This window comes from Coregonus lavaretus (assembly GCF_964263955.1).
Source record: "Coregonus lavaretus genome assembly, chromosome: 24".
In the NCBI taxonomy this organism is placed as follows: domain Eukaryota; kingdom Metazoa; phylum Chordata; class Actinopteri; order Salmoniformes; family Salmonidae; genus Coregonus; species Coregonus lavaretus.
Genome location: NC_140011.1, coordinates 20,290,234 through 20,314,033, shown reverse-complemented (window position 1 = coordinate 20,314,033; position 23,800 = coordinate 20,290,234). Strand labels below are relative to the sequence as shown.

Genomic DNA, 23,800 nt, shown 5'->3' with positions numbered 1-23,800 from the left:
GCCGTTCTGTCCCAGAGACACGATGGGGAGGAGCACCCCATCATGTACATCCCTGGGGGGGGGGGGGGGCGGGGCTGACCTGTTTGGAGAGCTCCTTGGTCTTCATGATGCCGCTTGCTTGGTGGTGCCCCTTGCTTAGTGGTGTTGCAGACACTGGGGCCTTTCAGAACAGGTGTATACAGTGGGGAAAAAAAGTATTTAGTCAGCCACCAATTGTGCAAGTTCTCCCACTTAAAAAGATGAGAGAGGCCTGTAATTTTCATCATAGGTACACGTCAACTATGACAGACAAAATGAGAAAAAAAAATCCAGGAAATCACATTGTAGGATTTTTAATGAATTTATTTGCAAATTATGGTGGAAAATAAGTATTTGGTCACCTACAAACAAGCAAGATTTCTGGCTCTCACAGACCTGTAACTTCTTCTTTAAGAGGCTCCTCTGTCCTCCACTCGTTACCTGTATTAATGGCACCTGTTTGAAATTGTTATCAGTATAAAAGACACCTGTCCACAACCTCAAACAGTCACACTCCAAACTCCACTATGGCCAAGACCAAAGAGCTGTCAAAGGACACCAGAAACAGAATTGTAGACCTGCATCAGGCTGGGAAGACTGAATCTGCAATAGGTAAGCAGCTTGGTTTGAATAAATCAACTGTGGGAGCAATTATTAGGAAATGGAAGACATACAAGACCACTGATAATCTCCCTCGATCTGGGGCTCCACGCAAGATCTCACCCCTTGGGGTCAAAATGATCACAAGAACGGTGAGCAAAAATCCCAGAACCACACGGGGGGACCTAGTGAATGACCGGCAGAGAGCTGGGACCAAAGTAACAAAGCCTACCATCAGTAACACACTACGCCGCCAGGGACTCAAATCCTGTAGTGGGAGACGTGTCCCCCTGCTTAAGCCAGTACATGTCCAGGCCCGTCTGAAGTTTGCTAGAGTGCATTTGGATGATCCAGAAGAGGATTGGGAGAATGTCATATGGTCAGATGAAACCAAAATATAACTTTTTGGTTTAAAAAACTCAACTCGTCGTGTTTGGAGGACAAAGAATGCTGAGTTCCATCCAAAGAACACCATACCTACTGTGAAGCATGGGGGTGGAAACATCATGCTTTGGGGCTGTTTTTCTGCAAAGGGACCAGGACGACTGATCCGTGTAAAGGAAAGAATGAATGGGGCCATGTTTTGTGAGATTTTGAGTGAAAACCTCCTTCCATCAGCAAGGGCATTGAAGATGAAACGTGGCTGGGTCTTTCAGCATGACAATGATCCCAAATACACCGCCCGGGCAATGAAGGAGTGGCTTCGTAAGAAGCATTTCAAGGTCCTGGAGTGGCCTAGCCAGTCTCCAGATCTCAACCCCATAGAAAATCTTTGGAGGGAGTTGAAAGTCCGTGTTGCCCAGCGACAGCCCCAAAACATCACTGCTCTAGAGGAGATCTGCATGAAAGAATGGGCCAAAATACCAGCAACAGTGTGTGAAAACCTTGTGAAGAGTTACATAAAACGTTTGACCTGTGTCATTGCCAACAAAGGGTATATAACAAAGTATTGAGAAACTTTTGTTATTGACCAAATACTTATTTTCCACCATAATTTGCAAATAAATTCATAAAAAATCCTACAATGTGATTTTCTGGATTTTTTTTCTCTCATTTTGTCTGTCATAGTTGACGTGTACCTATGATGAAAATTACAGGCCTCTCTCATCTTTTTAAGTGGGAGAACTTGCACAATTGGTGGCTGACTAAATACTTTTTTCCCCCACTGTATATACTGAGATCATGTGACAGATCATGTGACATTTAGATTGCACACAGGTGGACTTTATTTAACTAATTATATGACTTCTGAAGGTAATTGGTTGCATCAGATCTTATTTAGGGGCTTCATAGCAAAGGGTGTGAATACCTATGAAGTCACCACTTTTCCGTTATTTATTTTCTATAATTTTTCTACAAACATTTCACTTCACCAATTTGGACTATTTTGTGTATGTCCATTACATGAAATCTAAATAAAAATCCATTTAAATTACAGGTTGTAATGCAACAAAATAGGAAAAACGCCAAGGAGGATGAATACTTTTGCAAGGCACTGTATTAAGCATTTCTCATATTAGCTCCCCAGCAGCGTTGATTGGGGAGTGTCTGTGCCCTCTCTCCAGTCTATTTTTGTATGCCTTCTGGCTTTCTTTTCTGACGAGCATTGTGAAAGCAGCCGTGGTCAACCGTAATTGCACCCAGTGTCGTTACTGAGGACTGTGACTTCCCTATTGGCTGTCTCACAGCTCAGAAAGGTCAAAGGTCATGCCAGTGTGTTAAGGGGCCCTTTTCCTCTGATTGGAAAAAGGATCTGGTGAGGTAAGGAGGAGGATTACTTAAGATACTGTTTGAAGGGTTTCAGATGTTTTCGGAAGATGGGCAGGGACTCTGCTGTCCTAGCTTCAGGGGGAAGCTGGTTCCACCATTGGGGTGCCAGGACAGAGAATAACTTGGATTGGGCTGAGCAGGAGCTGCCCTCCCATAGTGGTGGGAGGGCCAAGTGACATGTGGTGGCAGAACGGAGTGCTCAGGTTGGGGTGTAGGGTTTGAGCATAGCCTGAAGGTAGGGAGGGGCAGAACCTCTTGCTGTTCCGTAGGTAAGCACCATGGTCTTGTAGTGGATACGAGCTTCGACTGGAAGCCAGTGGAATGTGCGGAGGAGCGGGGTGACATGAGAGAACTTGGGAAGGTTGAAAACCAGGCGGGCTGTCGTGTTCTGGATAGGTTGCAGGGATTGATGGCGCAAACGGGGAGCCCAGCCAACAACGAGTTGCAGTAGTCGAGAAGGGAGAGGACGAGTGTCTGGATTAGGATCTGCGCCGCTTCCTGTGTGAGGTAGAGTCGTACTCTATAGATGTTGTAGAGCATGAACGACAGGGTGTTGTCCAGGGTCACGCCAAGGTTCTTTGCACTCTGGGAGGGCGACACTGTGGAGTTGTCAACCATGATGGAGAGGTCTTTGAGCGGGCAGGCCTTCCCCGGGAGGAAGAGCAGTTCCGTCTTGTCGAGGTTGAGCTTGAGGTTGTGGTCTGACATCCAAGTTGAAATATCTGCCAGGCACGCAGAGATGCGTGTCGCCACCTGGGTGTCAGAAGGAGGGAAGGAGAAAAGTAGTTGAGTGTCATCCGCATAGCAATGATAGGAGAGACCATGTGAGGATATGACGGAGCCAAGTGACTTGGTGTATAGAGAGAAGAGGGCCTAGAACCGAGCCCTGGGGGACACCAGTAGTGAGAATACGTGGTGTAGACACAGATCCTCTCCACGTCACCTGTTAGGAGTGGCCTGCCAGATAGGATGCAATCAAAGAGTGTGCATAGCCTGAGACGCCCAGCCCTGAGAGGGTGGAGAGGAGGATCTGATGGTTCACAATGTCGAAGGCAGCGGATAGATCTAGGAGGATCAGAACAGAGGAGAGAGAGTCAGCTTTGGCAGTGCGGAGAGCCTCCGTGACACAGAGAAGAGCAGTCTCCGTTGAATGACCCATCTTGAAGCCTGACTGGTTAGGGTCAAGAAGATCGTTCTAAGAGAGATAACGAGAAAGTTGATCAGAGAGAGGGGATACAGGTCTATAGGTTTTGATGTCAGATGAGTAGAGTGTTGGTTTCTTGAGGAGGGGAGCAACCCAGGCCATTTTGAAGTCAGGGGGATGCTGCCAGTGGTCAGGGATGAGTTGATGAGGGAAGTGAGGAATGGGAGAAGGTCTCCAGAGATGGTCTGGAGAAGGAAGGAGGGGATGGGGTTGAGCGGGCAGGTTGTCGGGCGGCCAGACCTCGCTAGTCGCAGGATGTCATCTGGAGCGAGAGGGGAGAAAGAGGTCAAGGCATAAGATAGTTCTGTGTGAGTGAGACCAGTGGACTCAATAGGCTGAGTGAATGAGTAGCGGATGTTGTCAACCTTTTCCTCAATAATAAACTAGTGAGTCATCCTTACCAACCAGTTGAGTAACCTTCTATGGTAATTTTCACAAGAGCAGCCTGAGACATTTTGTTATAAACTGTAAAGCATTGGAAAAGACATATTCTCTGTCGGAGACGGATCTTCACCATAGACTTGGTTCTTCACTAGCTTACTAAAACACAACGTATAGTACATGCATATGCACATCTTCTCTCCAAGCACGTGTTGGTAATTTAATTATTAACAATTATAACAAAGCATTATGTTAATTGTATCTATTCTCTTCTAGCCAAAGAATACTGGAAAATAAATCATTTTCTTCACATATCCATGTCAACAATTACAGAGAAAATCAATGTGATGACAATGTCTACATTTGTTACTTGATGTGGAACATTCTGTGTCAAAGTCTGGAGGGACATATACAGTACCAGTCAAAAGTTTGGACACACCTACTCATTCAAGGGTTTTTCTTTATTTTTACTATTTTCTATATTGTAGAATAATAATGAAGACATAAAAACTATGAAATAACACATATGGAATCATTCAGTAACCAAAACAAAACAAATCAAAACGTATTTTATATTTGAGATTCTTCAAAGTAGCCACCCTTTGCCTTGATGACCGCTTTGAACGCTCTTGGCATTCTCTCAATCAGCTTCATGAGGAATGCTTTTCCAACAGTCTTGAAGGAGTTCCCACATATGCTGAGCACTTGTTGGCTGATTTTCCTTCACTCTGTGGTCCAACTCATACCAAACCATCTCAGTTGATTTGAGGGCGGGTGACTGTGGAGGCCAGGTCATCTGATGCAGCATTCCATCACTCTCCTTCTCAATAAAATAGCCCTTACACAGCCTGGAGGTGTGTTATGGGTCATTGTCCTGTGGAAAAACAAATGATAGTCCCACAAAGCACAAACCAGATGGGATGGTGTGTCGCTGCAAAATGGTGTGGTAGCCTTGAATTCTAAGTAAACCACTGACAGTGTCACCAGCAAAGCACACCACACCATCACACCTCCTCCTCCATGCTTCACGGTGGGAACCACGCATGCGGAGACATCTCACAAAGACACGGCGGTTGGAACCAGAAATTCCACCGGTCTAATGTCCATTGCTCGTGTTTCTTGGCCCAAGGAAGTCTCTTATTATTATTGGTGTCCTTTAGTAGTGGTTTCTTTGCAGCAATTCAACCATGAAGGCCTGATTCACACAGTGTCCTCTGAACAGTTGATGTTGAGATGTGTCTGTTACTTGAACTCTGTGAAGGTTTTATTTGGGCTGCAATCTGAGGTGCAGTTAACTCTAATTAACTTATCCACAAATCAAAATATATTTTATATTTGAGAATCTTCAAATAGCCACCCATTGCCTTGATGACAGCTTTGCACACTCTTGGCATTCTCTCAACCAGCTTCATGAGGTAGTCACCTGGAATGCATTTAACAGGTGTGCCTTCTTAAAAGTTAATTTGTGGAATTTCTTTCCTTCTTAATGCGTTTGAGCCAATCAGTTGTGTTGTGACAAAGTAGTGGGGATATACAAAAGATGGCCCTATTTGGTAAAATACCAAGTCCATATTATGGCAAGAACAGCTCAAATAAGCAAAGAGAAATGACAGTCCATCATTACTTTAAGACACGAAGGTCAATCAATACAGAACATTTCAAGAACTTTGAAAGTTTCTTCAAGTGTAGTCGCAAAAACCATCAAGCGCCATGGTGAAACTGGCTCTCATGAGGACCGGCACAGGAATGGAAGACCCAGAGTTACCTCTGCTGCAGAGGATAAGTTCAATAGAGTTACCAGCCTCATAAATTTCAGCCCAAATAAATGCTTCACAGAGTTCAAGTAACAGACAAATCTCAACATCAGCTGTACAGAGGGGAGTGTGTGAATCAGGCCTTCATGGTCGAATTGCTGCAAAGAAACCACTACTAAAGGACACCAATAAGAGGAAGAGACTTGCTTGGGCCAAGAAACACGAGCAGTGGACATTAGGCTGGTGGAAATGTGTTCTTTGGTCTGCAGTCCAAATTGGAGATTTTGGTTCCAACTGCCGTGTCTTTGTGAGACGCGGTGTGGGTGAACGGATGATCTTCGCATGTGTAGTTCCCACCATAAAGCATGGAGGAGGAGGTGTTATGGTGTGGGGGGAGCTTTGCTGGTGACACTGTCTGTGATTTATTTATATTTCAAGGCACACTTAACCAGCATGGCTACCACAGCATTCTGCAGCGATACGCCATCCCATCTGGTTTGAGCTTAGTGGGATTATCATTAGTTTTTCAACAGGACAATGACCCAACACACCTCCAGGCTGTATAAGGGCTATTTTACCAAGAAGGAGAGTGATGGAGTGCTGCATCAGAATACCTGGCCTCCACAATCCCCCCAATTGAGATGGTTTGGGATGAGTCGGACGTCAGAGAGAAGGAAAAGCAGTCAACATGTGCTCAGCATATGTCGGAACTCCTTCAAGACTGTCGGAAAAGCATTCCAGGTGAAGCTGGTTGAGAGAATGCCAAGAGTGTGCAAAGCAGTCATCAACGCAAAGGGTGGCTATTTGAAGAATCTCTAATATAAAATATATCTTGATTTGTTTAACACTTTTTTGGTTACTACATGATTCCATATGTGTTATTTAATAGTTTTGATGTCTTTACTATTATTCTACAATGTAGAAAATAGTAAAAATAAAGAAAAACCCTTGAATGAGTAGGTGTGTCCAAAACTTTTGACTGGTACTGTGTATAATGCACTACTTTTGATAGGCCCTGTTCAAAGGTTGTGCACTCTAAAGGGAATAGGATACCATTTGAGACAAAGCCTCAGTCTCTCAGTACTTCCTTCCTTGAGAAAAGAGTCATACAGTCACGTACAGATATAGAGGGAGGGCGAATTCTTCAAAGTTCATCCATTACTGTACAGTACAGTAGTAGTGGATTGAAAGGCTGTGTAGGAAGAAACAGGCTGACAAAGAAAAGCTGTAGGAGAAGCTTCACCCAGGTTAATGTAGGTTCTGAGGCACAGCCTGCTTTTATGACAGTTAAATGAAGATAGAAGACTGAGAAGAGAAGCAGAGAGAAGAGAGAGCGAGAGAAAGAAGGAGAGTGAGAGAAGAGAGAGACACAGAGAGCTGTCAGATTGGTGCTATTAGAAGTGGGTGGTCTGAAATAATTTGTAGACAAACTGCCAAGACACGTCCAGCGAAGAGTGATGAGAGTCTGCTTTTGACTAGTTTTATAAAAGACTAATTGCACATCCAAACTGTGGGTTAATGCTGAGATAAACAGTGATGCCCATGTTCATTATCACGCCATCCAAAGCTTCAGATGAATGGAAAATGGTTGTTATTATTAGTAGAAGGCTTTGACAAGCTGTTGAATATGGAGACGCTAAAACAAAATGTGTCCTCCCAGGCTTCTGTGAAAGAAGACATGCCTGATCAAGTGATATAACCCTGCGATGCCATTGGTCCATCTGTGGTTCAGTGGCCACATACAGTGCCTTCAGGAAGTATTCATACCCCTTGACTTATTCCAGCCTAAATTCAAAATTGATTAAATTGTTTTTTTTTCTTCTCATCCATCTACACACAATCCCCCACAGTCACAATGTGAAAACATGTTTTATAAATTGTAGCAAATTTATTGAAAATGAAATACAGAAATATCTCATTTACATAAGTATTCACACCCCATGAGTCAGTACTTTTTAGAAACACCTTTGACAGTGATTATAGCTGTGAGTCTTTCTGGGTAAGTCTCTAAGAGCTTTCCATACCTGGATTGTGCAACATTTGCCCATTATTATTTTTCAAGCTCTGTCAAATTGGTTGTTGATCATTGCTAGACAACCATTTTCAGATTTTCAAGTAGATTTAAGTCAAAACTGTAACTCAGCCACTCAGGAACGTTCACTGGCTTCTTGGTAAACAACTCCAGTGTAGATTTGGCATTGTGTTTTAGGTTATTGTTCTTATTGTCTTTCAAAAATCATGTTAACCCATTACAGTCTAAGCCCTGTCTACGCTGGGGGAGGGTTTCTACTAAGCTATATGGAATTGTTTTAAGGAAGTCATGCAAATTATCCTTTTGTTATTTGATGTTGAATATTACGACCCCTTGAAGTATAAGAAAATATACAGTGGGGAAAAAAAGTATTTAGTCAGCCACCAATTGTGCAAGTTCTCCCACTTAAAATGATGAGAGAGGCCTGTAATTTTCATCATAGGTACACGTCAACTATGACAGACAAATTGAGAAAAAAAATCCAGAAAATCACATTGTAGGATTTTTAATGAATTTATTTGCAAATTATGGTGGAAAATAAGTATTTGGTCACCTACAAACAAGCAAGATTTCTGGCTCTCACAGACCTGTAACTTCTTCTTTAAGAGGCTCCTCTGTCCTCCACTCGTTACCTGTATTAATGGCACCTGTTTGAACTTCAAATCAAATCAAATCAAATTTTATTGGTCACATGCGCCGAATACAACAGGTGCAGACATTACAGTGAAATGCTTACTTACAGCCCTTAACCAACAGTGCATTTATTTTAAACAAAAAAGTAAGAATAAAACAACAACAAAAAAGTGTTGAGAAAAAAAGAGCAGAAGTAAAATAAAGTGACAGTAGGGAGGCTATATATACAGTAAAATAAAGTGACAGTAGGGAGGCTATATATACAGGGGGGTACCGTTGCATAGTCAATGTGCGGGGGCACCGGCTAGTTGAGGTAGTTGAGGTAATATGTACATGTGGGTAGAGTTAAAGTGACTATGCATAAATACTTAACAGAGTAGCAGCAGCGTAAAAAGGATGGGGTGGGGGGGCAGTGCAAATAGTCCGGGTAGCCATGATTAGCTGTTCAGGAGTCTTATGGCTTGGGGGTAGAAGCTGTTGAGAAGTCTTTTGGACCTAGACTTGGCACTCCGGTACCGCTTGCCGTGCGGTAGCAGAGAGAACAGTCTATGACTAGGGTGGCTGGAGTCTTTGACAATTTTGAGGGCCTTCCTCTGACACCGCCTGGTATAGAGGTCCTGGATGGCAGGGAGCTTTGCCCCAGTGATGTACTGGGCCGTACGCACTACCCTCTGTAGTGCCTTGCGGTCAGAGGCCAAGCAGTTGCCATACCAGGCGGTGATGCAACCAGTCAGGATGCTCTCTATGGTGCAGCTGTAGAATTTTTGAGGATCTGAGGACCCATGCCAAATCTTTTTAGTCTCCTGAGGGGGAATAGGCTTTGTCGTGCCCTCTTCACGACTGTCTTGGTGTGTTTGGACCATGATAGTTCGTTGGTGATGTGGACACCAAGGAACTTGAAGCTCTCAACCTGTTCCACTACAGCCCCGTCGATGAGAATGGGGGCGTGCTCAGTCCTCTTTTTTTTCCTGTAGTCCACAATCATCTCCTTTGTCTTGGTCACGTTGAGGGAGAGGTTGTTGTCCTGGCACCACACGGCCAGATCTCTGACCTCCTCCCTATAGGCTGTCTCATCGTTGTCGGTGATCAGGCCTACCACTGTTGTGTCGTCGGCAAACTTAATGATGGTGTTGGAGTCGTGCCTGGCCATGCAGTCATGGGTGAACAGAGAGTACAGGAGGGGACTGAGCACGCACCCCTGAGGGGCCCCCGTGTTGAGGATCAGTGTGGCAGATGTGTTGTTACCTACCCTTGTTATCAGTATAAAAGACACCTGTCCACAACCTCAAACAGTCACACTCCAAACTCCACTATGGCCAAGACCAAAGAGCTGTCAAAGGACACCAGAAACAAAATTGTAGACCTGCACCAGGCTGGGAAGATTGAATCTGCAATAGGTAAGCAGCTTGGTTTGAAGAAATCAACTGTGGGAGCAATTATTAGGAAATGGAAGACATACAAGACCACTGATAATCTCCCTCGATCTGGGGCTCCATGCAAGATCTCACCCCGTGGGGTCAAAATGATCACAAGAACAGTGAGCAAAAATCCCAGAACCACACGGGGGGACCTAGTGAATGACCTGCAGAGAGCTGGGACCAAAGTAACAAAGCCTACCATCAGTAACACACTACGCCGCCAGGGACTCAAATCCTGCAGTGCCAGACGTGTCCCCCTGCTTAAGCCAGTACATGTCCAGGCCCGTCTGAAGTTTGTTAGAGTGCATTTGGATGATCCAGAAGAGGATTGGGAGAATGTCATATGGTCAGATGAAACCAAAATAGAACTTTTTGGTAAAACTCAACTCGTCGTGTTTGGAGGACAAAGAATGCTGAGTTGCATCCAAAGGACACCATACCTACTGTGAAGCATGGGGGTGGAAACATCATGCTTTGGGGCTGTTTTTCTGCAAAGGGACCAGAACGACTGATCCGTGTAAAGGAAAGAATGAATGGGACCATGTATCGTGAGATTTTGAGTGAAAACCTCCTTCCATCAGCAAGGGCATTGAAGATGAAACGTGGCTGGGTCTTTCAGCATGACAATGATCCCAAACACACCGCCCGGGCAACGAAGGAGTGGCTTCGTAAGAAGCATTTCAAGGTCCTGGAGTGGCCTAGCCAGTCTCCAGATCTCAACCCCATAGAAAATCTTTGGAGGGAGTTGAAAGTCCGTGTTGCCCAGCGACAGCCCCAAAACATCACTGCTCTAGAGGAGATCTGCATGGAGGAATGGGCCAAAATACCAGCAACAGTGTGTGAAAACCTTGTGAAGACTTACAGAAAACGTTTGACCTGTGTCATTGCTAACAAAGGGTATATAACAAAGTATTGAGAAACTTTTGTTATTGACCAAATACTTATTTTCCACCATAATTTGCAAATAAATTCATTAAAAATCCTACAATGTGATTTTCTGGATTTTTTTTTCTCATTTTGTCTGTCATAGTTGACGTGTACCTATGATGAAAATTACAGGCCTCTCTCATCTTTTTAATTGGGAGAACTTGCACAATTGGTGGCTGACTAAATACTTTTTTCCCCCACTGTATATAAAAATATTATTTTATGAACATTTTATTTGGCCTTACTGCTATTATCCCATGAAAACCTATTTAACAGATTCACTACACGGAACAACAGATAGTTCCCACAAAAAATGAAAGAGAAGTTTGTTCTGAAGTGTCTGTTCTATATCAGAGAGATATAAGAAAGATCAGGAAATATTATTATTATTATTAGTATATATTTTTTTACATGTATTTAACCCCTTGGTCAGGGAGGTGACCAAGAACCCGATGGTCACTCTGACAGAGCTCCAGAGTTCCTCCGTGGAGATGGGAGAACCTTCCAGAAAGACAACCATCTCTGCAGCACTCCACCAATCAGACCTTTATGGTAGAGTGGCCAGACGGAAGCCACTCCTCAGTAAAAGACACATGACAGCCCATTTGGAGTTTGCCAAAAAGGCACCTAAAGGACCTCTCAGACCATGAGAAACAAGATTCTCTGGTTTGATGGAACCAATGTTGAACTCGTTGGCCTGAATGCCAAGCGTCACGTCTGGTGGAAACCTGGCACCATCCCCCTACGGTGAATCATGGTGGTGGCAGCATCATGCTGTGGGGATGTTTTTCCAGGGAGAGATGAACGGAGCAAAGTACAGAGTGATCCTTGATGAAAACCTGCTCCAGAGCACTTAGGACCTTAGGCTGGGGTGAAGGTTCACCTTCCAACAGGACAATGACCCTAAGCACACAGCCAAGACAATGCAGAATTGCCAAGAAGACTCGAGGCTGTAATTGCTGCGAAAGGTGCTTCAACAAAGTACTGAGTAAAAGGTCTGAATACTTATGTAAATGTGATATTTCAGTTTTTTTTTTATACATTTGCAAACATTTCTAAAAACCTGTTTTTGCTTTGTCATTATGCGGTATTGTGTGTAGATTGATGAGGGAAAAAAACAATTTAATCCATTTTAGAATAAGGCTGTAACGTAACAAAATGTGGAGAAATTCAAGAGGTCTGAATACTTTCCGAATGCACTGTACTTCCATTAATTTTTTAAACTGGTACTGGGGGACCTTCAGGCTAATCTTGTGAGGCCTGTGGGCATCCTAAAGAACCAAAATGTACGCGTTCGTGAGAGTTTCACCTTTACACAGAGGGGTCATATTAGTGTGTAGTCCAAACTGTTTGGACGCTACAGAAAGAAGTTGGAAGATCGACTGTATCGACTTCAGACAAGTTCCAAGACGCTTGTGTGGTCGTAGAGCAAAACGGAAAACACCATCGTGTTCGTGAGAGTCTGATATTTCCATAGAGGGGTCATTAGTTTGTAGGTCAAATCATTCGGACGCTATAGACGATTTTGTGAGAAGACCGATTTTCGGGATGTCTCATGGTCTGACAAACATCGCTCTAGCTCTGTCACCTTTCACCTCTAGCTCTGTCACCTTTCACCAGATGCGGAAGTGCGACATAGGCGGATGCGGTGGATTGAGAAGCATCCAATGCAAAAAAACAGATATCTCTAGCTTAAACTGACAGATTTTTCAGGGGAATTTTTTATTATGCTAGTTAATTTCCACAGGGACGTGGACATCGGCCTTAGGGTGTTAAACACTATTATTGCACACAGAGTGAGTCCCTGCAACTTATTATGTGACTTGTTAAGCAAAATTTTTGTCCTGAACTCATTTAGGCTTGCCATAACAAAGTGGTTGAATACTTATTGGCTCAAGACATTTCATCTTTTCATTTTTTATTAATTTGTACAAATTTTGAAAAACATAATTCCACTTTGACATTATTGGGTATTGTGTGTAGGCCAGTGATACAGAATCTCAATTTAATCCATTTGAAATTCAGGCTGTAACACAACAAAATGTGGAAAAAGAGTCAAGGGTTGTGAATACTTTCTGAAGGTAATGTATGTAAGAGGCTTTGGAGCTGATTGGAGGAGACGAGGCGGATTCAGCCAATCGTGAAGAGGAGTGGCTTGAAGCTAAGGTTTTGTTTCTTGATTGGCATTTGGGATTTGTGTCTTTCTCTGCTCCATCTGATGAGATCATTTTCAGCCCATTTCTCCACACTGGCATTGTCAGTATACACACACACACACACACACACACACACACACACACACACACACACACACACAAACACACACACACACAGTCTTGTACAGCTAACCTTGTGGGGACACACAATTCAGTCCCATTCAAAATCCCTAACCCCTAATCCTAAACCTAATGCCTACTCTTCCCCTAACCCTAACCTTAACCCTAACCTTAACCCAAAAACCTAACCCTAACCCTAAACCTAACCCTAGCTCCTAACCCTAACACTAAAACTAACCCTAGCTCCTAACCCTAACCCTTGACGTAATTCTAACCCTAACACTAATTCTAACCTTAACCCTAAACCCCCTAAAAATAGCATTTGACCTCATGGGGACTAACAAAATGTCCCCAGTTGGTAAAATTTTTGTTTGTTTACTATTCTTGTAGGGACTTCTGGTCCTCACAAGAATAGTTAAACACATCCACCAACATTATCTCATGGTTTGAAGTGTTTTTTACACATTTACATTTTAGTCATTTAGCAGACACTCTTATCCAGAGCGACTTACAGTTAGTGAGTGCATACGTTTTCATACTGGCCCCCCTGAGGGTGGAGGACCAACGTGTGGCCCATCTACTGGAGGGACAGGTCCTGATGGGCCTCAGCACTGGCACAGCCAAACTACAGGTGCGAGAGAGAGGGAGAGGGAGCTACAGCATCGATCCATTTCTCCAAACGTCAAACTTTGAAGTATTTTAAATTTAAGGGTTAAGGTTTGGATAACGTTAAAACATAAAGTTTAGGCATTCATAACAAATGATTAAGTTAAGGGTAAAGGTTTGGGATAGGAAAAAAAAAAAAAGGTATTCCTCTGGGATTGAAAACGCGATCTTCGGATCCAGAGTCATGGGAGTCATGGGATTACGCCCATCCACCACCCCCGTCCACTAAGCCCTAGCAAAACCCAAGACAACTTGATGGTGCTCACTGTTGCCCCAGACGTCCAATTTCGAAGTAAATCTTGAGCGATCTGGCTGCACACACACGCACACGCACACACACACACACACACACTTGAATAGAGACTTCAAGGGCATGGTCAAAAAATGCCAAGTCTATCATCGAAATCATTACAGAGCAGAGGGAGAGATTTAAAATCTTTAGAAATGGCAGATTTTCTTTTGAAGGATATAAGAATAAAATAAATACATTCCTCTGGCTGTACAAACTTGCATGACTAATATTTGCATAGAAATAATTTGCTGTAACTCTTGGCCCTTAAAAGAAAAATACGTAATGTTGCATCCTATTCTTTCATAAAGCATTAGCCTACATGTTGAACTTAGTTGCTTTTGTCTTTCTCTTAATAACATGTTTTCCTATCCCCCCCCCCAGGTGTCGGATCGTTGTGACTATGTGTTTGTGAATGGGAAGGAGACGAGAGGGAGGATGAGGATGGTGCTCAACTTCACCTACAGCTACCTCAGTGCCCAGCTGGAGATGAGTGTGTGGATGCCACGCCTCCCCCTGCTCATCGACGTGGCCGACCCAGAGCTCAGCCAGATCAAAGGCTGGAGGGTTCCAATGGCGACCGGCAACAAGAGGTGTGTGGTTTTACCAGACAGTGAGATGTGTTACCTGGTTCATACTGCTTGGGAAACAGATGTTCACAATAATTGCAGTGCAGAGTAAAAAACTAACATTCAAGGATCATCTTCAAACATCATGTTAATTAAGGTGGTTGTACCATCACCTCCCATATATTTACCACTTATTTTTGAAGTTGCCTTGGAACCTAATGTACCAGTCTGCCCACATATAAGTCCATCCTCATCTGGACGTTTAGAATAACTGTGATGATGCTAATGTCTTAATCATGACGCCTACACCTGTCTGTCCGGTATTACGCTCCCTCTCTATTGCCACCGCTGTTCTCTGGATACCCAGGTGACGCCGGTGACTCAGGTGCTCTCTCTGAGGGGGTGTGAGCAGCTTAAGAATGTGACTTTCAATTATTGTTGTGACTCTCAGTCACTTCTCTCTGTGACTCACTTACTGTCAGCCAGACGCAAGACTAACACGTCTGACAATTCTGTTCTCATCTCCTCAACATTCTGTAAATGTCCTTACAAAGGCAGTCAACCTTGTTCCTGTTTGTCGTGAAGGCGAGATTGATTGGTGGCAACGGCATGTCTGAACAAGGAAGACAGAGAGAGAAGACTAGAGTTGGAGTCTGTCTTTCATTTTCTCTCGTTGTTATAGAAAGGACAGTTTTTCTAGGAAATATGATGTCCTAGCTTGATGCATATGTTTTTTAGCTTGAGGCATGTGTTCTATCGATTTTTCAGTAGCCAGGCCACCAGGGGGCGCTCTAACACATCTGCCCCTGTGCGCTTTAGTCCAGTGGGTAGGAGAGGTGAGAGAGCCAGTCGAGTCATATCGTGCTTCTGGAAGCGAGCTTATTACACTGCCAGACCTTATCTGACCTGACGGCCGTCCGTGAGAACACACCTCGCCTACTTTTCTTAATTTTTCTGCTGCCCGCCGCTAATGTCACCTGAGTTAGGCTGCCATGTTCGTCACGCCGGTGAATGGGGTGGTGGGGGAGGCATGGAGGGCCCGGGCCTCTAAGCCAGGCAGCTCCAGCATGTTAACCTGTCAGCCTGTTTTTCTGCCTGGACGGCCACACCTCATTAACCTAATGGAAGCTGTCAGTGTCACACTTCCCCTGGCCACCTGACCTGGCCCAGAGCACAGAGAGGAAGGGAGGGCGGGAGTAGAGAAAGAGAGAGAGAGTTGTTTTTAAAGAGAATGAATTCAGTGAAAGTGAGAAAGAGACTTGAATGAGAAAACACATAAGGTAGAAGTAGAGCGAGAGAATGGGAGGTAGAGAGTTTAGAGAGAATGGAGTTGAGTGGCGTCAGGGTAATGGCCATAGCCTCTTTGTTGACGGTCTGTCACAGTGCTCCGCCGTTTACAGGAGGTTAGATTCCCTGGGCCACGCTCTGTCTGTCACTGGGCTGAACAGGGCTGCCTCTCCCTGGTCTGTACTTTACCTCATCCTACTGCTGCTAATCACAGTAGATGAAGAACACTGGGTCCCAATAGATTTACATTTTGGTAATTTAGCAGACGCTCTTATCCAGAGCGACATACAACTAGTGCATTCATCTTAAGATAGCTAGGTGAGACAACAACATATCACAGTCGTACTAAGTACATTTTCCCTCAATAAAGTAGCTATCAGCAAAGCCAGTGCTAGTAGGAAAAGTAACAGGGTTTCAATACCTCGTTCAATTCAAACACTGGTAAAGAATGGAGGTGAAGATAGAGACAGAGAAGTAAGAGTAATGGAGGAATAGAATAGAGTAGAGAACTATTTGATATATAAAATACAGACGTTTCTCAAAATATCAAATAACAGTTTGACCTTGCATGTGAACATATTTTTAGTCAGAAATTAGGTTGCATTGAGATGATTAGATCTGTTGCTTCGGAGTTAACGAATACCCACGTCCAAATATGTCTGTGTTAACTGCAGTAAACTGTTGATTTGATTTACATTTTCCTACTTAAATGCTCCTTTTATTCTGCTTCTGTTTTTTTTCCTTATTTTTTTCCAGGTATGAGAGGGTGAGTGTGGATGATGGTGATGACAGGGACAGTGAGAAGACAGAGAGTGGCTGTGTCCCTCAGTACCAGAGCACCACGGTGCGCGTCCTCACACACTTTGTGGCCCTGGGAGTTGATGGACATGGCCAACAGGACTTCTTGCTGGGCAGTGATTGGCAGGTGGATGTCACTGACCTGGTCCAGGATTTACTGAGGGTGGAGGACCAACGTGTGGCCCATCTACTGGAGGGACAGGTCCTGATGGGCCTCAGCACTGGCACAGCCAAACTACAGGTGCGACAGAGAGGGAGAGGGAGATGGAGGGAATGAGAGAGAAGTGATTAAAGAGTGATACAGCAGTCTGAACATTTGAGTGTGAGTGAAATGGCGAGAGAGTGTGATTGAAAGGGGGAGAGACAGAGATGGTGGGGTGAAAGAGTGGTAATGAGAGCATTAGTGTGTGTGAGAGAGCTAGGGACAGAGAGAAACCTTATGATTAAGAGAGAGTGAGAGAAAGAGAGCGCCTGCTTGGACAAAATAATAGAGGATGGGTAGTGGAAGAAGAACGATTGTAAAAACACAAAGTAAACGGAGGCTCTTTGCGAGTGAGGCTTTTAAAAAAGGTTACAGAATCGATCTCGGCACAGCACAAACACTTAGCCAATCAGGGACTGACAAAGCAACGTGAGCCTGCGGCACGCCCAATAAAGGCTGCTAAGTCTCAGAGTGCGTGTTCTCACACACACCACCAGACACCCCCCATCCCATGTAGATGATTACTAACAGCAGGCTCCTCTAGAGGGAGAGGAGGGGTGCCCTCTTACGGTGTAAAATACAATCGATCAAGGTTTTTCCCCAACAACACAACAGCTCTTGCAAGGCCTGATCCATGGACATACATATCCTCTCCTCATTGGTGAGTTACAGTGTGTTGTTGGTGTACGTTGGTGTATTACCTTTACGTTACCCAGGTTGGTCAGTTGAGAACCATTTCTCATTTCCAGTGGAGACACTGGCCCACAGACAGAAACACAGAGCAAAGATATCATATTGGGAAATGGATGGAAATGATATAAATCGTTGCACTGTGTTGTCCCTATATTTGTGTGTTATTTTGGATGGTTTGAGAATGACTATGACTCAATAACAGTGGAGAGGAACTTTATGAAGTCAAAGTTGTTTACCCTGTGATCATTCACTCTGCTACAAAGCCATCATGTCCCTGCCCTGTCCTGCTATTATAGGTGGCTTATTACATACACACACTCACACACAGAGAAACACACATGTATGCATATGCATGCACACACACCACACACACACGCACGCACACACACACACACACACACGCACACACACACACGCACACACACATAAACACTCAAAGTAAAAAAAATACAATGTTTTAATCCTCCCCTCCTTCATATGCTGATCACTCACATGCATAGAAACACACAAAACAGAACACACTATGCTTTTCCATCTCTCTTCATTAATTTTTTCCTCTCCCCCCTGAAGCGCACACACACTGCACTCAGAGAAACCCACATGCAGCAGCCTCAGTATTAACAATGCTGTTAGAGAGGCTGTGAAGTTTTATTTGATAGCAAAATTGCCTCTTGCTTCACTGGAGTGATTTTAGATCCATCTACAAGCAAGAGGGTCTTCAATTGTCTGGAATTACATTTCGATAAAAAGCAGAGCAATCACTGCAATTGGCATGGAGGGTCTTGGAATCAAACTATCAAAGTGAATGCTGATGAAAGGGGAGTAGATGGCCCTGGGTCTCCACGGTAACCAAAGATCCAACCCATTTCATGTGTCAGATACATCTCTGCCTGCCCTGCTGTTTGAGCTGCCGCTAAATTGATAAATCACTCTACCTCAGACAAACCGGTTATTAGCTTTAAGAGGCACAATCACTGCTTTTCCCAAAGACCTAACACTTCCATTAGTAACTACTGCAGGGGAAAGCTTACTGAAAGCTTCAAATGCAGCATTGATTGGTTCATTGTTTTGCTATTCATGTCTTTACAATGTCACCAACAGATGCAATTAAAGGCCCAGTGCAGTCAAAAATGTGATTTTCCTGTGTTTTATATATATTTCCACACTATGAGGTTGGAATAATACTGTGAAATTGTGAAAATTATGATCATGCCCTTTTAGTGTAAGAGCTGTTTGAAAAGACCGCCTGAAATGTCAGCCTGTTTTGGTGGGATGGAGTTTTGGCCTGCCTGGTGACATCCCCAGGCAGTAAATTAGTTATTAAACCAATAAGAAAGAGAGTTCCAAACTTCTCTGCCAATAATGGGTAGTTTTCAGTTTTCCCAACACAGTAAGTTACTTAATTGTTACCCAGATATTATTTCATATTGAGATAATCTTGAGGATATTGAGGAAGTTAGAGGTAGTTTCGCAAGCCAATGCTAACTAGCGTTAGCGCAATGACTGGAAGTCATAGCATGCTAGCAGATACCCATATACTTCTAGTCATTGCGCTAATGCTAGTTAGAATTGGCTTGTGAAACCACCTCTAACTTCCTTCATACTGGACACAGAGACATAAAAATGGTATCCACGAGTTCATCTGACTCTGGGGAAATAGAGTAATTGCCAAAATCCCAATTTAGATAATGTCCGCCTCTTTACTTGGTTAGTTACTTTTATTTAATGCTTATTTTATTTCACTTTCTTCTAGAGTAGATTAAAAGACATTGGATGAGAATGTGGTGGTAGGTGTTCTGCTGGATTTTAGGATAAAGCTTTTGGCTTAATCTGACCAGTGACACAATGTACCCACTTAGATAATAAAATAGTCCTAAAGAGACCTAAAAGCACCAAGGTAACAACAAGGTATTTCTACCTATATAATCATGACAGCATATGTATACTTTTGACCCAGCCCTAGAGGTGCCACAGTACACAGATCTGCACGGCTGGCCCTGTGTGTTCCCAGTGTGTTTACCAGTGTGGTGAGCATGCAGCTGTGCAGCTCTAACAGTACGGTGCTGTAGAGGGGAAGTGTGTTGGCCAGCCTGTGGTCCTGTACAGCAGGGGTTCCCAAACTTTTTCACTCTGAGCCCCCTTCCAGCATTGGGGAACATTCCAGTCTGTGTGGAGGCTGGTGGTGGAGAAGAGGATAAGGGTGGAGAGGAGACTCAGGCATAATGGGAGCAGATGGGAGTGCTTCCCTTCTCATCACACATCACACACATTTACATGCTTACATCTCCAGCAACCCATCTCCAGCTCTTCCCTGTCCATCATTAATCATAATGGCTTCAGTGTGAATGCTTGTGTAGGTGATGTGAATATATACAAGGGGGGGGGGGGGGGTCTGTATGTGTCTGTGTGTACACTAATGTGTGTGTATGATGTTGCAGGTGATGTCTCCTCTGTCTGACTCGATCCTGGCTGAGCGGATGGTCAGGGTTCTGGATGACAAAGTGAGCGTGACAGAGCTGGGAGTGCAGCTGGTCTCTGGCCTCTCTCTGTCCCTCCAGCTCAGCCCAGGGAGCAACAGGGCCATCGTCGCCACGACAACCACACAGGAAGTCATGCAGAAACTCAAACAGGTTACCACACACACATGCCTCAGCAACCTACTGCACAAAATATATCATATGTTCACCCATAGATAGAAATGGTATATGGGAATTATATGAGATATGTAAGCAATCGGTAAGGCTAAACTGTAACTTTCTCACCCGGAATAGGTGGAGTCACATTGGCTGCCATTTGATCCTTTATAGTGAATATGATGTGTTTCTAATGTCAAATTATTGATCTAATCTCAATGAAGAGGTCTGCTTCTGAAACTATGACATATTTTCAGAGGAACAGCTGCAGAGTACTCCTTCTCATCTGAAGTTCTCCTCTGCTTTTAAAACGGGCTAATTAAACATATCTTTACATCTGCAGGGGTTCTCTCTCTCTCTTTACTTCTACACTCACTCTTTCTTTCTTTTTCTCTCTTGATGAAGATGAAAAGATTAGACTCCTGCTGATACCGGTTTCCTCTGTGTAGTAACATAGTAACAGTTTATATTATGACAGGGAAGCATGCATTCCTTTTATACCTGCAGTAGTTATGTGTCCCATGGGGAGTTGGTGTTATAGAGTGGACATGTGGGTGGTGATTGGTTTTGTTGAAGCACTGCTCAGACAGGGTGTTTTGGAGTTTACCCTTATGATAGAAGAACACTGATGTCTTTGTGTGTGCATGTGTGTGTTTGTGTGTGTGTGTGTCCTCAGGAGTCCCTCATCAGTGCCTGGCTTCAGTTCAGCGATGGCTCCATGACCCCTCTGGACCACTACGACCCCGCCCACTTTGTGCTCACAGCCACCTCATTGGACGAGCAGGTGGTGTCGGTAAGGCGAAGCGCGGAGTGGAAGTGGCCGGTCATCGTGGCAAACGGCGAAGGTCAGGGGTTACTGGTGCGTTTGGAGATGACATCATCAGAGATCTGCCAGAAGACGAAGCGACGCACCATTCTGGCAGCCGGGGTGGGAAATGTCTGCGTTAGGTTTAGCCGCTCTGAGGAGCCGTACAGCCACCCTGGAGGCAAAACACGACCAGACCCGCCCCACTACGGAGGCTCCATCTCTGACATTGAGGCTGGGATCATGAACCGGGGGGCCACCACAATCAAGGCGCCTGTCCCGGTGAGGCCCAATGGAGACAGGCTGTCGGCTGACGGAGGAGTCCCTGGGGGGTTCTCTGAGTTCCCTGCCCAGGAGGAGCTGCCGCGAGGCCGCAGCACGGACGAGGATCTGTTGTCGTCACGCCGCAGTCTCACTGACTTGGAGATCGGTATGTACGCCCTGCTGGGGGTCTTCTGCCTGGCCATCCTGGTCTTCCTCATCAATTGCATCTCCTACGCCCTCAAGTACCGCCACAAAGAGCTGCCCCTGGAGGCCCCCGAGGCAATGCCCCATGCCCACGACTGGGTGTGGCTTGGCCAAGAGGAGGGCCTGTGTCTGCAGCAGCAGCAGGACGAGCTGGGCAGCACCCTGGAAGAGGGCAGCCAGTTGCTGAACGGAGGTGTTCTGAAGGGCAGTGCCCAGGGAGGCTGCCCAGGAGGCAGGAACGAGTCAATCAACTCACCCACCACCAAGAGGAAGAGGGTCAAATTTACCACCTTCGCCAACATCAAGCCCAGTAACGGATGCCCAGTTCTGAGCCCGCTGGCACTCGGACAGACCACCGACATTAAGTGGGTGTGTCCGGACATCGAGCTGGGGGACTCGCAAGAGCTCCGGAATTACATGGAGAGGTTGAACGAGAATGCTACAAAGAACATTGTATAGAGGGGATTGTATTTTTTGTGGACAAATGAGTAACTCTAACTCACCCGAATGCCTTCAGAGTAAGAAGGGAGTGAGGGGGTGTTTTTTACTGAAACTGGTTGGCACTGTACCTCGCCATGACAACAAGATGGAACATTCCAGCAAGTGTTGTTTCCATGGTAACTGTCGTAATGGTTGAGGATCATAAATGAGGGGGAAAAATGTGCCATGACACCACATTGGATATGTGGGAACTTGTGAACTTCAATGTCACTTGAATTAGTTTAGATGTCTGTTCCCTTGTCTTTAATTAAAGAAAAGCTTACAGTGCATTCGGGAAGTATTCTGACCCCTTCACTTTTTCCACATTTTGTTACGTTACAGCCTTATTTTAAAATGGATAAAATTATTTCAATCTACACACAATACCCCATAATGACAAAGCAAAAATAGATTTTTAGACATTTTTGCAAATGTATTACAAATAAAAAACAGAAATAACCTATTTACATACAGTACCAGTCAAAAGTTTGGACACACCTACTCATTCAACGGTTTTTCTTTATTTTTACTATTTTCTATATTGTAGAATAATAGTGAAGACATCAAAACTGAAATTACACATATGGAATCATGTAGTAACCAAAAAAGTGTTAAACAAATGAAAATGTATTTTAGATTTTAGATTCTTCAAAGTAAGCCACCTCGATGACAGCTTTGCACACTCTTGGCATTCTCTCAACCAGCTTCACCTGGAATGCTTTTCCAACAGTCTTAAAGGACTTCCCACATATGCTAGGCACTTGTTGGCTGCTTTCCTTCACTCTGCGGTCCAAGTCATCCCAAACCGTCTAAATTGGGGAGGCCAGGTAATCTGATGCAGCACTCCATCACTCTCCTTCTTGGTCAAATAGCCCTTAAGCAGCCTGGAGGTGTGTTATGGGTCATTGTCCTGTTGAAAAACAAATGATAGTCCCACTAAGCGCAAACCAGATGGGATGGCATATCGCTGCAGAATGCTGTGGTAGCCATGCTGGTTAAGTGTGCCTTGAATTCTAAATAAATCACAGACAGTGTAACCACCAAAGCACCCCCACACCACCATACCTCCTCCTCTATGCTTCACGGTGGGAACCACACATGTGGAGATCATCCGTTTACCTACACTGCGTCTCACAAAGACACAGCGGTTGGAACCAAAAATCTCAAATTTGGACTCATCAGACCAAAGGACAGATTTCCACAAGTCTAATGTCCATTGCTCATGTTTCTTGGCCCAAGCAAGTATCTTCTTCTTATTGGTGTCCTTTAGTAGTGGTTTCTTTGCAGCAATTCGACCATGAAGGCCTGATTCCTCTGAACAGTTGATGTTGAGATGTGTCTTTACTCGAACTCTGTGAAGCATTTATTTGGGCTGCAATTTCTGAGGCTGGTAACTCTAATGAACTTATCCTCTGCAGCAGAGCTAGCTTCATCATAGCGCTTGATGGTTTTTGCGACTGCACGTGAAGAAACTTTAAAAGTTCTTGAGATTTTCCAGATTGACTGACCTTCATGTCTTAAAGTAATGATGGACTGTCGTTTCTCTTTGCTTATTTGAGCTGTTGTTGCCATAATATGGACTTGGTCTTTTACCAAATAGGGCTATCTTCTGTATATCACCCCTACCTTGTCACAACACAACTGATTGGCTCAAACGCATTAAGAAGGAAAGAAATTCCACTATTTGACTTTTAAGAAGGCACACCTGTTAATAAAATGCATTCCAGCTGACTACCTCATGAAGCTGGTTGAGAGAATGCCAAGAGTGTGCAAAGCTGTCATCAAGGGAAAGGGTGGCTACTTTGAAGAATCTCAAATATAAAATATATTTTGATATGTTTAATACTTTGTTGGTTACTACATGATTCCATATGTTATATTTCATAGTTTTGATGTC

At 44.3% G+C, this 23,800-nt stretch overlaps 1 protein-coding gene across 1 annotated transcript in view; it reads left to right on the top strand.

Annotated features, from left to right (window-relative positions):
- Positions 1-22,063, top strand: part of LOC311100056 (transmembrane protein 132C-like) — a 219,838-nt gene extending 197,775 nt beyond the window's left edge. The window contains exons 6-9 of the mRNA XM_084140799.1: positions 14,353-14,561; positions 16,581-16,863; positions 19,956-20,147; positions 20,827-22,063. Of these exons, the coding sequence (XP_083996925.1) occupies positions 14,353-14,561; positions 16,581-16,863; positions 19,956-20,147; positions 20,827-21,882 (1,740 nt within the window). The 3' untranslated portion in view covers positions 21,883-22,063. The remainder of the gene's footprint in view (positions 1-14,352; positions 14,562-16,580; positions 16,864-19,955; positions 20,148-20,826) is intronic.
- Positions 22,064-23,800: the final 1,737 nt, after the last annotated feature.